Source organism: Centroberyx affinis, unplaced genomic scaffold (assembly GCF_046629955.1).
Source record: "Centroberyx affinis isolate AG114_WGS23_722 - 3 ecotype Tasmania unplaced genomic scaffold, CSIRO-AGI_Caff_v1 ptg003048l_1, whole genome shotgun sequence".
Classification (NCBI taxonomy): Eukaryota; Metazoa; Chordata; class Actinopteri; order Beryciformes; family Berycidae; genus Centroberyx; species Centroberyx affinis.
The window spans coordinates 7396-25363 of NW_027281137.1; the positions used below are offsets into that span (position 1 = coordinate 7396).

Genomic DNA, 17968 nt, shown 5'->3' on the forward strand with positions numbered 1-17968 from the left:
TCAGTCATACAGTGTATCTCACTTCAGCAGAGAAAGAGAATACTTTCATGATGTGATTGTGGTTTGTTTATATTTATTAGCCTTTCCTTAGCAAAATCCTGTCATTTTTATCAGGTTGCCACACAAAAAATGTCACAAGATTGTACTTGTGAGATTGTGAGAAGCACTTATTATTTTTCAGTATGTATGCCAATATGTTTAAGAAATCATAGTTAGTTAGTTTAGGCTCATTTCTGGTATTTTTTTATGTGTTGTGATGAAGCATTTATATTTGAAATAAAGTATTTTATTTGCTGTTTTATATTCTGTCTTGTACCATCACTCTAGTCACAACGTTTAAATTGTGATGTGTAATATGCCTTTCAGTATCCAACTAATCAGTGCCGAGGATTTTGACTAATCAATTCATAAAAGTTTGGGGATCATTACATACTCTACACACATATAATCTTTTAAAATGTTTGTAGCGCTGTGGAGAAAAAAAAAATACGTGGTGGAGAAAAATGTCTCGTTGAACATTTTTAGGTATAGGCAGGAAAAAGTTAAGTCAACATCCAGTAGGAGCTGAGAGCAAGACCATCATGGGACCATTAAACTTTCCAGTGAAAACCAGAATATTAGTTATTTCAGCTCTGGGATAGGCCTTTCAATGAAGAATACATTTACAAATAATGTAATTGAAAAATTAATAGCTTAAAATGTCAAAAAAATTAAATTTCATTGCAGGATTTACAGACTGTTTTTATGTAGCTGCGGTCAGGGAGGAACCTCCATCATATCAGCAATGGACGACAATGACTGATGATTGTTTAATATATAAAAGCCCAACATTGACCCAATATACCGATATTTCAGTCTAACCCTCCTGTCCTCCCTCCTCGCTGGTTCCTTCTGTCCCTTCCCTCTCTGTGTCCTTTGTCTCTCTCACAAAACAAAGTTATGAGAAGGTACAAAAAACATCGCCAAGTATATAGCATTGCAGTATTATCAGATGTCAGCAATGGATATCTCCCTCCCTCCCTCCCTTCCTCCCTCCCCCTCTTGCTCTCTCGCTGGCAGATGGATGCAGGATAATCCCCCTGATTTTAGACAGTAGTAACAGAGGGCAGAGACAGACAGTGAGAGCCGATCCCTGTCCTTAGCGCCTAGAACCGGTCGAGGGAAACCGGCGAGGCCCTTTTTTCAGGTCCCATCAAAATCTCTATTTCTCCTCCTCATTTCCTCTAGTGTAATATCTTTTAGCTCAGTGATCGATACGCTGCCCGGGGAGGAAGGGGAGCAGCAGTGTAACATGACGCTGTATCCAAAGTCCTATTAGTGTCTGAACCTTATGGGGACAGAAGAGGGGGAGAAGGGGAAAGTTGTCTCACTCAGATCTGGAACCGGAGAAACCAGACCAACTGTCTAATACTCCACTCTAAAAATCTATTTGCAGTAAGATAATGTCTAAAAACAAACCAATATGAAACATTGTTTTTTTGGGGGGGGGGATTGTGGGGAATTTCATAGAACTGCCGAGATTATCTGTACTCATTGTACTGGAGTAATCACCTCTAGGTTTTATTATACAATAATATTTTCCACATGTACATGATTTTTTTTACATATACAATTTTAGTTGACAATCAAGAACAAAACAGTTAACAATAAAAGAAAAGCAACTGATAGATCAGTCTGAAAAAGTGGTGAAACAAAACAAAACAAAAAAATGACGAAAACAGTAAAAACCCTAACATTTAATATTCAGCCTTTCTTCGACTGTGAAGCTACGGTTTCTGAATGTAATCCACTGGCTGAAACGCTCTCTTCAGTCAAAGTGATGCTGTGCACCTCTCTACTTAACCCATGACCTAACACAGGGACTTTTCACCTTTAACTATAATACCTCACAACATCTACCAACAAAGATATTACTCATGTACAGTGAAATGGCATTATTGTGCCGTGAATTATCAGTCCTGTATTTTTTACTTAGCGTGTAAAAACGTCTTCACTTCAGTCGGTTGCACTACAAAGCAAAGCGAAGGATAGGAGAAGAGAAACTCCTCCTGTTAGTGAGATCGAGTGTTGGCTCTTTAGCACTAACAAGCCTCATCATATTATTCATTATACCATGTTGAACTTTCAAGTGTAATGTTTATTACTTGACTGGCACCACACAACAGTCTCGGCTCAGTGTTTTATTGCTTTGTCACTACAACAGAGACATGTGTTGGGTTTTTCTTTTAGGTTTTTACGGTGTCAGCAAACTGCTTTACCTGAAAGAGAATATGCTGACACTGTGAAGGTGAATTGTTCGGACGCGACAGTAACATAACAACAGAACGACATTAACATCAAAACATACATCACATGTAAAGCAAATGGAACCGGAAAGATTCAGAAGTTGAATTTTGAGGAGAATGTCTTAAAAGTGGCTCTAAGCTAAGAAGCTAGTTTGACATGGGGTCATAATTTCAATTTTCATTTTTATTCCCCAGCATGTCAGTAGACAGGCAGACAGGTTAGAGGCCTAGTACATACAATATTGTTGCATGAGGAAATCAAAATGCTGAATCTAAAAAAAGAAAAAAAAAAAAAGAAAAGAGTCACTGTAAAGACTTAACAGAGAGCAGTGTAAATATAATTTGTTGGTCTTAACTTAACAGATCAGTGGATAAGCAAACCAATACTACAGCACAAAATACTTTGTTGTATTGGCACAAGTAAGATGCTTTTTCTTAAAAGTGTGCACATTATTAAGGAAGGAACTTGAGATTTTTTTAGCTTCACTGATTTTAAATAAGCTTTCATATTGGCGCTGTCAGGTGAAAACCTCGCAACTCCAATTTTGGTGATTTTCATGTTTTAGCTTCAGTTGAAGGATTACATGCTCCTCTATGGGTTGAGAAAATTCTACGACACTTAATGAAACCTTTTCAAAATCAATTAAATAAACTCAAAAATGCATGGTTGTCAAGCTAAAAACAAGGCTTTTTCTGTTTGGAGATGCAAGGTTTTCACCCAACAACAGCAATATGCCTGTGACCAATGTGTGCCTACAGATTGGTAATCTTCAAAGATTTTGATATAAATGAGAGGCATACAAATTAAATCAAAATCCTGTCAGTTAATATCAGAATTTATACAGTTATTAAAATGAATAAACACACTATCAAAGAAAGCAACCAAACCAGGCCTAAAACAAACCCCTTCTCCACCAGAGAAATCAACAGGGAGGCTGTGGAGCCCTAAAATACTCTTACTGAGGTTGTCTGTCACACAAGGTACACAAGTGCAATCACACACAAACACACACTTTAGATTTACTTATGTCTCCTCCACCTCTTTGCACTTCCACTGTGCTGTGGTCGTTTTAATATAGTTCAATTAGAATAACGTGGTCAGACTCGCTGAACGCGGCTCCTTCCACATCCCGCCTCAAATCCACACTCTGTGATCTACTGTTCCTGTCTTCCTACTCTGCGGCTGATCTTCTTCTTTTTTTTTTTTTATCTCAGCTCTCAGTCGTCCTCTCCTCCGTAAAGGTAGTTATTGGCTCCGGCCGGCTGGACGTACTCCTCAGTTTTGTCCCAGTCCGACACCCAGCCTCCTCCCATGCCTCCTCCCCCGTTGGGATCGGCTCCCTGGTTCATGGCGCCGTAGCCGCCGCCGCCGCTCGTGCGGTACAGCTCCTCGGTCTCGTTTGCGAGCTCGTCCTCACCCAGAATGCCGCACTTCTCGTCGCTTATCTGCTCCGGCTCGGCCCAAGGCTGCTTCTCTCCAGACGCAAAGAGTCCTGCAGCAGAAACATCAGTCAGACTTTTGATCTTAACCTTTAAAGAATGACACTGACCGCTGACAACCATTCTATTACAGGGAAAATCAACAAAACATAAGCAATCATTTAGTTTGTTTGCAGTGAGAACAATGCACAGATTTTTGAACATCTTCACACTAGAGGCCAAGCCATAGTCAACTTTTTGAACTGAACTGAAATATCTCAGCTTTCAAAATGTCCTTTCGTGGATTTTCCAACACCTGATATCTTTAAAAAAAAACAATGTTGTTAGATTTTCACAATTATACAAGGGAACAGTTGTTAGAATTATATTTTCCTCCTTCAACTGACAGTTTATTGGCCTCCTCTTAGAGCCCCAAAATCTTCAGACCTTTCTAGTGTCAGTGCACTGATGGAAGGATGAGAGGAACAGAAAACAGAAAAGGAAGAAGGGAATGTACACACCGTAGAATATAACACCTCCGTAATGGACAAGCGAGGCGATGAGAAACACACCCTGCCACTCTTCCCGCGTCTATAGAGGGATAGAGAGAGAAAGAAAAAGAAAGAAAAGAGGAAGAGGAGATTATTAGAGGAGGAGAGGGGGCATGTAAAAGAAAAGGTAAAAGATGAATGGGATTGAGAGAGAGGCGACTAATACTTTTAGGGCGATTAATTGGAGTGAGGACAACTTTCCATGTGTTTGTTTTGATTTTGGATTTAAACTCCAAAATCAAGATAGTTTTGGGATATTCAGAGATTGTTTTTTCTTAGTAGATGTTTCATGAATGACTCAGCAATAATGGATGTACAGTATATTGCAAGTGTTAATGCTAAGCCAATAAATCAGCCAAATCAAACCAATCAAAGTGTAGTTTGCATCTGTATTGTGATCTATAAATGTGCGTAAACTCTGAAACTTAAAGAAGAATCCACTCTCAGATTACACTGTTATACGTGTGTTGTAATTTACCTTTTTGTTTTACCCACTTTCCCTGAACCTGCCTCGTCTACTTCTTCTTCTACTTAATTTTGTGATTTTCTACCTTTCTCAGAATCCATTCTCACAACCCAAAGATAGCAGATTGCAACAGCTTTGCATTCTGGTCTATTGAGGCTACAGTCAGTGGAGAAATTGGTCTCTCTCCTCTTCTACGATGGATTTCTCCCTGTATGATTGTTGAATGTCGGTGCAAAATGGCGAGTCTAGAAAGAAGCTCTTGCTCTTTGATTCTGCTGAGTCTGATCAAACTCCATTGTAGCTGCACTGGAAATATTTCAATGTGACGTCACCTTGTCTACTTTTGGACAGTTGTCAAAGGGAAAAAGAAAAATACACCACCAAACAACAAAAGGGACCCGTAAATACTTCACTAATGGCTGTTTCTAAACAGTGTTAAAGGATTTTAGGGTGGAATTTTCCCTTTACACTTCAGTTTTGTTAAAACATGTGTCATTCACTCACTGGCGCTGTTGTAAATGACACATTATGTTACTGTGCAGAATAACATGTATGCAGAATCAGTCCTCACCTTGTGCTTTGTCATGGCTCCAACTATAAGAGGGCAGACCATACCAGACAGAGTGCCGACGCCGTTGGAGATGCCCATAAGGATACTGGCATAGCGCGGTGCAATGTCCAGGTGGTTGACGTTGAAACCTTATGAGGAGGAATATAGATAATAATAGCATTAGAATGATTCTTAAAATAGTTACACATCCAAAAGCCCTCCACAGTCTAATATTTGTGGCCAAACGTAAGAACCAAACGGTATAAAGGAACAAGGAGAGCTCCTCTGTTGACTAGGAGCTTATAGGTGTTAGTGAGAACTTTTTTGTTCTGTAAAATGGATGAGAGAACTAAAGAGGTGTTTTCAACAGCAAGAAACATAAAGTAAGGAGGAAATTGAGAAATATACTATAGTGACAGTCTCACCTGAAATGGCGAACCCGGAGAAACCCACAGCCAGGACCAGGAAGGTAATGGCAACACCTTTAGTGTGTGAGAAGCCCACCACCAGCAGCAGGGTCGCCTCCATCCCAAAGCCTGTCACACACACACACACACACAAACACACACAAACAGAGTGAAATAATGATGAGGCAGAAGTTGTTTCGCATGCCACGGAAAATAACAAAGAGGAAGGAACTTAAGTTTCAGTGCAAGAAGACAGTAAGTCAATTGAGGACATTCTTATTCTAGTCTTTCCTCCCTTCCTCTTTATAAGCTGCTGCTGAGAGCGGTGCGACCTGACGTTGGCCCAACATCGACTCCATGCATGACGCAGCATCTCACAAAGTGATATGTATACGCTTCCCCATTTCCCCCATCGCCCACTTCTCTATCGATTTCTCTCTGTAGTTCAAAAATAGCCTACAGAGGCAGTGCTGCTGCTTTACAGTGAGTCATCATTTGCCTCATGCAGCAAATAGTTTCTCACCACAGCTGATTAAATACTGTAGATGACCCCGATGATCTGCTAACCAGGAAACCGCAGCAGAAGAACGAGAAAAGAACCAGCCTTCTGACATAGACATGGGCACCTAGAAAAAGTCTTAAATCGTATTGAAATGACTGTAAAAATATCAAATAGTTTGAGCTGAAAACTGACAGAAAGCGCTGAGAAATCCATACAAACTGTTTTCACACAGCTGCCGTTGACCAGCAGCTTGGTTGTGAATGTTGGGTCATCTGCCAGAAAAGTTGGTGAACCCCAAATTTTGAGTACTTACGTTCAACCATAACAGTATCATGGTTTTAAAACACACTTTTGAGTTATTAGAAGAGAAAACAAATCCTAAATTAAAGTGATGTAATCCCGGTAATGTTTTTATAGCCATCATGGGCATCAGAGTAAGCCATATTCTCTGTATACTCAATGCATGTTTTCCCTCACTTGCCCCCTTTTTTTTATCCTACCTCCGCAGTTCATGAGTTTCCTGACGTTGGTGGTGGTCATGATTTGGTTGGAGCGGAGGTAGTCGGCAATCTGGCCCCCGATGGGCACGATGATGGTCATGACCAGGTGGGGAAGGGCGGAAACTATGCCCACCTAGATGGAGAGTAGATGGGTAGAAGAGAAAAACAATAATTATAGGCAACAAATAAGAGAATAGACCGTTTATTTCTACACTTCTGGGGTTCGTCGACACACAAAGCCATCATACCAACATGCGACTGGAAGGCAGATTCCCTACTGTATGTATAGAAGCTTTTGTTCCTGGTACGGTGCATTACACATAACCTAAGGTCGATATCTAGGTTCTGTTACCTTGCTAATCTCAAATCCAAACACTTCCTCGAAGTACGCAGGCTGGCTGATGAGAAGCAAGTAGAATGTCCAGCTTCTGCAGAAATTTGCCACGATGATGGCATATACCGGCATGGAGGTGAAGAAGGCCCTCCACGGTGTGTTGAATTTCTACAACAGGGAGATACAAGAGTTAGACGTTTCAATTGTAATCAGGGAAAGACCGAGAATAAAACCCTACGTTCAAATCAGGATTGTTCTGATATTTCACAGATTTACCACTACATGTTTATGAAATTCAAAAACCTGGGGCTGGTTTCTCAGATATAGTTTGAGCCAAGTTAAAGATTTTTTTCCCCCATTCAAGATCTCCATTAAAAGCAAAGAGGCATCAGAAACCAGCACATTGTGGTCATGAAGGGAGAATCTTCTGGTGGTGAAAATGGTTGTGTTTTGAATATGCATCAAGAAAAACACATCCGATCTGATAGTCATTTTCTGTGTCATCTGTTGCACTTTTCATACTGACAGTTAACAGGTTGTAAGAAACAATACACTTTCTAAGACAGGTACACTTGCTGGTAGCAGTTATTTGATGTAGCTTTCAGAACTCATAATAAAGATTGACTTGTTAAACGTCAACCAGGCTAACTTTCTACTTAGTGTTATTTTTTCCATTTCTAAGCTTTTTGTTTAAATCTATTAGTGATCATATCTTCTTTTATAGGATAAGTTAAGATTTCCCCCTTGTGGAAATTCAGGGGGCACCCAGATTTGAACTGGGGACCTCTTGATCTGCAGTCAAATGCTCTACCACTGAGCTATACCCCCTATACAAATGAAACTGCATAAAAGAAAACAAAGACTAAACCATTACCATTACCTCTGTTTTGTCAACTCTAGTTAGATGCACAAAACATTAAACATTAGCATTACATTGTCCTTGTGTTTCCAGTGATGTTGCCAACTCCTCACATTCACTTGAAGGAAATGTAAATGGCAGGAAAATATTAATTTCCCACATCAATATTGGTAACTTCAACCAATATGACATGATATTGTATCTGTTTGTAATAGTTCATAGTTCAATCATCATGTTGTAACCCAGGAAATCCATGGACTGACCGTTACTGGAGTGGCATTTTGGGTTGACTCGCCGATGCTTTCCTCGATGTATTTCCTCTCCTCCTCGGTGATGGTGGGATGGGCTGCCGGACTCTCGTAAGACACCAGGATCCAGAAGCAGTACCAGAGGACCCCGAAGCTGCCTGGGGGGACGAAGGAAGACAAGGATGGAAAGAGGCGGGGAGAGAAAAAGAGCATGGGAAGTGTTAAAACTGGACGCATGAACGAAAAGAACAAGAAAACTTGCTACACCTTCTCTATAGCTGCTGCCTGAGTACAGACTGTGATTAAGTGTTGAATGTATACATGCAGAGCGATAGCTATAGTCTTCTATTTCTCATATTTCTGGCCCTTTGGACTTTATGTAAGGTCTTCTGTCCTTGCAGTATCAGTATGTGTCAGTAGTTGTCTATATGACTATATGACCAATTATTGTGCATTTATTGGCTAATAAAGTGATTCTGATAGTGTTTGGTTTGTGGTAAAGCCTGATTTGCGTACATACTGACAGATTTCCTTCACATGACTATAGTAGGTATCAACATTTTGCTAATGTATTGATTGTTTTGAGCGAATTGATTACTATAAAATTCTGTCTCCACTTCATGTCCATTATGGCAATGATTGCATTTTTATTGTATTTCACATTATGAAGAATCATTGAATGTCTAGTGTTCTCGGCTATAGTTACGTCTAATAATCCTGGTTATGACAAAGTCAAATAAATATTCACTTTGACAGTCAGTTTGAAGTCCAGTATAAGGGTCAAGGGTCACGTACCGTAGACGTAGAAGACTGATGACCATCCTGTGTACTGGACTAGGATTCCAGCTAACGGCATGGCGATCACAGCTCCAGCATATGAACCTAGCATCCAGAGACACATAATGGATGTTAAAAAAGTTACAATATGTTTCCAAAGTGATTACAAAACGTCCATCATTTAAAGCCAGAGAGAAACATGGGTAGGAATAAAATAAACTCACCACAGAAGGCTGTTGTGGCCAAGCGACTTCTTTCAAGAGGTGGTGCCCATTTTGCCCAGATACCATGACAGGCCGGATATGAAACCCCCTGCAGGATAGGGAGTCACAGCAGGAAATTATGCCATGGATATGAAAAGTGCCAAAATTCATGGTATAACTACAGTGCACTAACTGACTTTAACTAACGCCCTAGTTTACAACTTTTAAGTAGCCAGATCAAGACAGAGAAAACAGACAAACTACAATGTGTGAACTCTTCTATATAAAAGAAAGAAATGGAGCAGAGTCAAGCACCTCCACAAGTCCTTGGAATATCCTGACAATGATAACGCAGCCAAAGTGTATCCGCGCTGCACTAGGGATCAGCATGTTCAGGCAGGAGGTGGCCACTATAGCAAAGCCAAACACTCTGGAAAGGGAAGAGAGAGAGAGAGAGAGGAAAGTAACATTTGATATGTATATATAAAAGCAGCTGCAATTATAAAAGAATAATATAAATGCAGCTCCTAGCATACGATGACCAGGGGAGTAATCTGACCTGTTTGCTGCAAACTTTTGACAGATGAACCCTCCTGGGATTTGGGTCACTATGTATCCCCAGAAGAAGGAGCCGTGGATCATTCCCACTGTTTCTGGATCCCAGTCAAACTGAGCTTTCTGTTGGGAGAGACAGGAAGACAAGTTATCAAGTCTAACGAAGGACTGAGAACAAGGATGAGATTGTGTGTACTTGAGTTGGATTTTGAAAGCTCTTGATAAGTATTACTATTGGTATTTTATAGATTCTGTTCAAATGAATATGCACACAGCCACGCTGAAATGTACAGAGACAATCTTATATCTAACACTGCAGACATGTATGCTGGTCATTAGACTTAAATTGGAATAACCAGCTGTTAAGATGGAGTCAGAACCATCACAACAACAGAGTTGATCTGATTGATTACTAGCCCCCTGAGGGCATATGGTAGCCCTCTGACATAAACACCCATTGACCCATCACTCATATTCCTCACCTTGATCTCACAGAAAAACCACAGACCACTCAGCCATGTCAGACTTCTAAACCCCATAGCAACCCTACTGACAAAAACAGACTGGCTGACAGAGACTTCATGGTGACCCAATCCTTTGCTTGCCTTGGTGTAAACATTCCCATTTGCAGCATCCGTCCCGGTAATACATTTGGCTTAATTTTATTTGTTGACACAAAATGGCGAGAGCCCAGAGGACTTATAACATCAACAGATATTTAATAGCAACTCCACTGATGGGAATATTTACCCTCTGAAGACTGATACGATAATTGCAATAACCATTACACCGAGACTCTTGTGTAATAACTACATCTATGATTACATGGAGACATATGGTAAAGTCACTGTAATGAAAACTTAACTTCAAGAAAGACTTTTTCGCCTCTCTCTCCTCTACCTTCCTTCGCTATTTTCAACTAATCTTGATACTATATTGTAAACACATTTTTCTGGCTGGTTCTTATTCCTTTACCTAACACTTATCTAATTATAATGTTTATTATTTCTTTCTACTAGCTGCTGCTGACCTTTGCATTCCACATTATTGTCTGCTTTTCGGCTTAATTTACAGATTTGTGTTCTCGACTTTGAAATTTCAGCTCAATTTACAGTTGCTCTTATTGAAAATCACTCTGGTGAAGAGTGTCAGCTAAACGCCTAACATGTAACTATAAATCTCACAAAAACACACACACACTCAGCCCTCACTCCTCTGCCCCCAACTCACCACTATGACCTCCTTGTTGTCTCTGAAGATGGTGTGGCTGTTGACCATGCTGACGATGGCCACGCCCAGGTTGCAGCGGATGCCGAAGGAGATGCAGAAGCCGAGGCCGGAGAGGATGGCGATGATATAGCGCCTGGGCAGGCCGAAGCACGTGCAGTCCACCACCGGCATCTCCTTCTCCTCCACCAGCTCCGGCCGGCCCTCTGCCGACAGCTCGATGGTCTCGCCATTCTCCTGCTTCTTCTCGAGCGCTCTGGGAAGGAAGGGTCGGAAAAACTGAGGATGAGCAGATGTCATATGTAAAATACTGTCTGTGTGCGTCTGCTGTTTAGATTTCAGTCAGTCACTTTTCACTTTTCAGTAACCTGTACTAAAAGAGTACACATACGTACATTACTCATTAAAGTGTGTTTAAGAGAAGCAAGAAGATGCAGTTCATTTTAAAGATGGGGATTCCAATGGTTATCTACCAAAAACCAGAGTTCCCTTTTGAAGCGTTTAATGTTTTTATATCCCAAGACTTTGTCATTCTCATCTGTCAACTTGTGGCAGTTTGACTTGATTGCCTGTTGTGTCAGTCAGGTTGAAGCCTGACAAAGTTAAATCAGTCAAAATTGTTATAATTACATGTCAAACCCACACCTACACATGAGACAAAAGGATTCAACTCATGCATTCTTGCAACACTGTATAACAACCTTTTACCAACCAAACATAGTTTAATCACCACAATGAAAACCTTTTACAAACCACACAACAAACTTTTCAGTGCAAAATCAATCATATTGAAGAGCATAAAGAATCAGTGTAGATGGGTGTGAATGTGTGTGTGTGTGTGTGTGTGTGTGCAAGAGTTTCTTGAGTCCAGCCCTTATCAATGCAACAAAACAGATAAATATGTAAATCAGTAAATCTGTAAAATCTGTAAATCTCACAGTTCAGTATAACAAAATAATATAATTCCCAACATTTCAGTTGAAGAATAGTTCATAGTTCAAAAAACGAATAAATCCAACATTTATTAAACCATCAAAAATAAATACTTTAACTTCAGTTTACTCACAGCTCTCTTTACTGTCTAGTTTTATTTTAGAAAAAGTCAGTCAGTGATCCGTCTGGGTTTTCCAAACTGCGGCTGCCGCAGTGAAAAAGATTCATGCTCTGAAGGTCTTGCAGACTGAGAGCTTGGCTTAATAAATGTAAATTGCATGGATCTAAGTGTGCTGAAGATCTTTTTCACTGTGGATTCGACTGGTATCTCCAGCACCTTAGCAAAGACACTCGGCACACCCTTCTGTCAACTCCAAACACAAAACCTACCAGGCTTCTGACATAACCTTGACTCATCCTGTCCGAGCAAGGTGTTTCCTCTTGGGTGTGTTTTTGTATTGCAGCCATGTCTCTCCTGACAGACCTGGCTGACAGTGAGCAGTGCAGTGTGACTAAAAGATACAGTGATTACAGAAACGTCTCTCATCCTGGCACCTCCCTGCCCCTCTTCTCTGTCCAAACAAGCTTCATCACTGCTGTCTCTAACGCTGTTCATGTGGCTTGCTGAGAAACCCTGACCTCTGCCAGCCTGCAGTGTAAGAGGCATCAAATATGTATCTAACCGCAGCGGATCATCATTTAAACATGACGTGCTGTGCTGAGTTCACACACCAGACTGAACCTGCACTGGCAAAGAGCCCCTTTCATATCACAGCTTTATACCATACAGATATACAGTATGTTTATGTTTAGGAGTTAAAAACCCCAACTGGCCTCCACTGGTGAAGATAATTTACTCTCAGTGTCAAGTGACACCACTATGACAGGAATCACATTGTTCAACACAGTCCTGCATGTTTGAGCCATAATACAACAGCCAATAGTGCAGAGCATGGATAAACCTTGGATTGCATTTCCGTGCCATGCAGATTTTTTTTTAAAGATTATTTTTGGGGAATTTCATGCTCTTTTGACAGCAGACAGTGAATAGAGACAGGAAAGATGGGAAAGAGAAGGGGATGACATGCCACAACGCTGCGTCACATTACATAGCATGTGTCATGGTGCCCATTTTGAATGTTTGTCTACCTGGAAGAGCCCAGCTATGTCCTATGTCGGGAATCTGACAGACATTTATCATTTACAGATTCCCCAGTGAAAGCATCTTAGATAGGTTCACATTTTAAGGTAATATATTGCTAACTAATTTGATTACTATCTCTGAAGTCCTCAATTATGTGCTAAAATAACAGTAGTTTTATATGCCAATCTTCAAGGTAGCGTTTCCCACCCAGTGTGTGACGTAAATTCAAAATGGCTGCCATGTGAATAAGGTCATTGCCTATTATTCTGTAAATGGTGGATGCAAGAAAACTGCTCATGGAATGTAATAGGTTCAAAAGCAAAGAAATGTGTCTCTGACTGTGACACAAGACTTATTCAGGTGGCTGTGGTCATCAGTATGCGCAGTCTTGATGAGTAGAAGGTAAATAATAATTTCAATGATTTTTTCCCCTCCCTCTTTGTTCAGTTTGTTTCCTTATATGTGTATTTATCCTTCTATTGTGTTTTCCCTGTTCACTTTTCTGCAAAAACATAGGCTATTGCAAGGACATGAACAAATGCCATATATATAAGTGGAAATTGACATATAAATTTATGCAATAAAGGTATAATAAAAAGCCTTATGCACGTTGTATCCTAAGTACATATAGTCTAAGTAGAGCGTAGCCTAACCAATTTATTCTCCTGTATACTCTGACAAAACCTGACATTTCTGAAACTCCAGGAGAAGAAGACGCACCAACCAACCGATCACCAAAGCGTAAGGCAAGAATCTCTATGCAATCTCTATGTGTTTGCAGCTCACTGGTGGCAAAAGGTCTAGTTCCTGTGGCGGCTTGAGAAATGACAGGGATCATAACATATCTAGTGACAGAAAGATTCTGCAGAAGGACTTTGTGTTCCTGCCAACAAACCTGCACAGTGCAGTCAGCTAAAACCGTAAAAAACAGTAAGCAGACAGCACACTCTCAATAGGGAATAACAGCAACACGATTACAAAGCATACAGCACACGCCAGATTAGTTAAGCAGTGGTTCGAACAGTCTTTGACATTGATCAAGTATTAATGATTCTCAATGTTGAGTTATTAATATCTCTGGCTCTCTCTCAGACTATTTTTGTCTGCGTGAGCCTCTCTCTCTCTCTCTTCATTCTTCCTGTCTCCCGTTCATCTTTAACCCTGCCTTTCACCATCAATTCCCCCGACTCTCGCATAGTCTCATACACAATTCACAACATTTTTTTTTTCCGTCTTTACACCAATTTCTTTCTCTTTGCGTCTCAGCATGGAGAGAGTCAGTTATATTTTCCATAACTGCACGAAAATGTATCCATAGAAGATGTCTCTTATTAGCATATCTTTTTTTCTACCACATCTCTGCTGCCATGACTCTTCACGACTGACTTCAGGTTGACTTTGTCTGACCCTGAGTTACAGAATATCCCCTGTAATCCCTAGCAGTTATCTGACCCTCTCCTTTGGCTCTTGTCACACCATGAAGTCCTGTCTGGCGGCTTCTGTGCAGTAATTTGGGTCAATATGAACAATATGAATATGCAAATCTAGATGAAGTGTGGGAAGGCTGGATCCATACCGCTGCTCCACTCAGGGAGTATTCCTGGTTCTCTCTCCAACTTAATCTCTTAATTGATGCCCCAAGGACAAGAGTGAGGACAGTTCAGCAGCACAGTTCAGAGTTCAATCAACACCTTGGAGTCATCGACTAGATAAGAGAGACAAAGAACTGGTGTAGATTGTGAGCAAAGTTGCAAAAACTCTTAATGATGCTCAGCGTAACCTAACAATGAATTAGATCTAGAAGAAGCATATCAGCATGTGCCATCAAACTCAACTGTGGGATCATCTGCACCAGTGGAATACAATAAACTCCAGATTTCTACCAGGAGAGACAGTTTCAAACTGTGAGAGTGTGGGCAAAGGTCAAGGATTCAGGAGTGAAATCCCCAAAGCACAGACAGGACAAGCGCTCCACTTATATTCGATGGTTGAATGGCAGAAGACTGTCACAGATCAATGGAAGCACGTTGTTCTTCATGTCAATTAAATTTAGTCCCATCACATAACTGTAACTGACCACCAGCTACTGTGATGGACACAAACTGAACAACTGAAGTTTACATTACTTTATAACTAACATATTACACTGGATGGCTGAAATAAAATGTTGTTTAAAATTTGAATAGAATTGCCTAGTGCAGAGTAGAATAGAATAGTACTGAAAGGAATAGAATAGAATCAAACAGATCTGAATAGAACTGAATAGAATAGAATGGAATAGAATAGAAAGGAATAGACAAGACTTGAATAGAATCCCACAGAACTGAATAAAATAGAATAGAATCAAACAGAACTGAATAGAATAGAATGGAATAGAATAGAATAGAGCAAAAGAAAAGAACACAATATAGAATAGAAAATAACAGAACAGAACAGAACAGAACAGAACAGAACAGAACAGAATAGAATAGGAGACAGTAGTCTTTAGTGGAGCTCAGTGTGTAACAGACAGGTGTCTATATCTCAGGCTGAGCAGAGGTCGCGTGCAGCGGAACAGGACAAGTCGCCGGTCAGCGCGCATTACGCACGGCAGGCCCACCCGCGGCTCCGCTGCTGCAGCAAGGCACCACGGGAGCAGCAGCTCCTCTCCTCACCTCAGAGCATGTGCTCGAAGGAAATGAAAGCTTACCGGACTGTGTGCCGCGGGGAGAGTAATCCTGGGTGTAAATGCCCTGGGGGGAAGGGACGATGACGAGCTACCGGGCCCGGAGAGGTAGGCTACTTACCGGGAGGGAGGGAGAGGGAGAGGTGGCCAAGGTGGACGGCCTGCAGGGATTTACGTGGGCGGACAGCTTGGACGAGGAGAGGGCTATTTCGGGAGAGGATTTATGTGTTTAGACGCTACTTCAAATCCCGAGAGAAAGAAAGGGAGTCCACAAACATCTTCTCGCGCTCAGATATCCATCACTGCGTGTATATTTAGGCCAGACTTCACACAAGCAGACTCTTTTAAGTTGTTTTTTTCCCCCCTCCCGTTATAGGAAGATGTGTCAGGCAGCTTCACAGGACATTCCCGATACAGCAGGTTCTAGTGGGTTGAATTATTTTTAATCACACACGAATTCTTTGCTCAGGTGTCTCTACTGTGTTGGGTCCCAAATGCAGTCACGTTTTTGGAAACTGGTTTAGTTCTACTTTTCAGTTTTGCAGCCCAGATTCCCCAACCCATAATAATATTTTTGGTGTCCCAGGCATCCTACAATACTGCAAAAGCCTTGTTTTTCATTTTTTTTATATTCCTGTAATCAAAAGGTGAAACATATCAGATAGTGAGGTTTGATTAAAGTCTAAGTCTTCTTAAGCTTGTAGTCTCAATGACAGGAGTGACAGAGTAGCAGAAGGCCTACAGCTCTCCATCAGGCCCAGTAGGCTGACAGTCACTTCACAGGCCCAGTTCACACTCTCCAACACGCACTCGGTGTCTTTTGAGAAGCTATGGGCAGACTATCAAGCATGCTTATTTATATTTCAGTGTCTGTATGGTAGAAACTGAAACACACTATACTTGATTGATCAGCCATTCTGTGTCTTCCATACAGAGACTGAAATACATAAAACTAAGAGAAGGCCTTCTGTTATTTGACCACGCGACGACACAGCAGAAACTGAAGGCCTGGGCGAAATGAATCCAGCTATCGATCTACTGCTTCATCTCACATTGAATGGCCTACAATGAAACTTGAATCTTTATATTTGCTCTTCAGTGACACAGCAGGCTAATTCACTAATCATTGAGTGTGGAAATAGGTGGAAATAGGGCCAATGGTGATTGGCCCGTTATAGGTTTCATAGAGTTTGTGCGCTCAAAGAAAAGCTTTGTAACTTTCTGACTGTTACTCATTGACAGGTTTTACTGCCTGTTTCGTTCAATTAAAATGAAGCGCTAAATTCAGCAGCCTGTAAGGAGAGGCAGATGTTGTGCCAGGTCATCCAACCTCAGTAACTATTCCAGGCCCCTGGACATCTTGATCTTCAAAGGCGTAGCCTAGTTTGCTTCCCACCCTTTTTTTCTTTCTTTTTTTTAAAGAAATGCTTGTATTAAAATCAAGTTTCAGCATGCAGACTCTCTAAGTCTCTAACTTCACTGCAGAACGTAAACTTTCTCTTTAGCAGAGAAAGATAGTTTCAGGGGAACATTTTCTAGTCACAATATGTTCCAGAGTTATTTTACATACCCGTATATTTTCCCGAGAGTCTTGGCTGCCGCGACCTTAAACCTGTCCGGCCGGATCTCCATCCTCACGACTCCAGGATCCGACCAATTTACAGTCCTTGCGCGCTCCCGAGTGAGCGCGCAGCCTTCGCCTCTACTCCCTCCGCCTTGTGCTTCTCACTCACACATAAAACTTAAATATATATATATATATATATTACTTTATAACCAAATGCCTCACGCGCCGGGTCTTTCTTAGCAAAATTTGTAGCAAGTGACAGTGATTGTCCAGCGATTCACCTCCGATGTTAACCATAAATAAATCCGGCCTCAACTACCTCTATGCAAAATAAACGAATCAAACATTGTCACGAAAATGCAGCCTCCCTGTTTTCTTTTTTTTCTTTTCTTCAGAAGATGAGAGTCCAAAGCAACTTCTTCACAGTCTCGGGTGTCCGTTAAGGTTCAAGGAGTGCTCGAGACAACTTCCGACAGGATTCATGGTCAAACGGTGTCTCTGGCCGTGGTCCTGAAACCAGATTACTGCTCCTGTGCGTTAATCTCTCCAAGTGTGAGTAGTGAGCCGCATGTCACTTCCTACCCCGCAGCCCGGCGTTTTAAGCAGTGGCTGTTCACGGCAGCGGCTATTCTTATACCACACAAGCGCTGAATGGAGCGAGTTGGAGTAAACACTGTCCCGTTGGAGCATATTAAGAGACTTCCCCGGTATTTGTAACTTGATGGGAGGGGCGGGTTGCTCTGAGGACAGATGTGCTAATGTTCGTGCGTTAACCT

The 17968-nt window shown here is 41.2% G+C and overlaps 1 protein-coding gene and 1 non-coding gene across 2 annotated transcripts; both read right to left on the minus strand.

The window, feature by feature from the left end:
- Positions 1-1646: 1646 nt before the first annotated feature.
- Positions 1647-17257, minus strand: LOC139659227 (vesicular glutamate transporter 1-like). Its single transcript, XM_071537440.1, has 13 exons — positions 17196-17257; positions 10887-11139; positions 9661-9779; positions 9417-9531; positions 9123-9210; positions 8917-9003; positions 8137-8279; positions 7033-7182; positions 6681-6813; positions 5697-5807; positions 5293-5420; positions 4226-4295; positions 1647-3778 (listed from the first exon to the last, which is right to left on the minus strand). The coding sequence occupies exons 1-13, from the start codon at positions 17255-17257 to the stop codon at positions 3504-3506; spliced, it is 1734 nt and encodes a 577-aa protein (XP_071393541.1). The 3' UTR covers positions 1647-3503.
- trnac-gca (transfer RNA cysteine (anticodon GCA)) lies at positions 7771-7842 on the minus strand. Its single transcript has one exon. It is a non-coding gene; the product is annotated as a tRNA-Cys (tRNA).
- Positions 17258-17968: the final 711 nt, after the last annotated feature.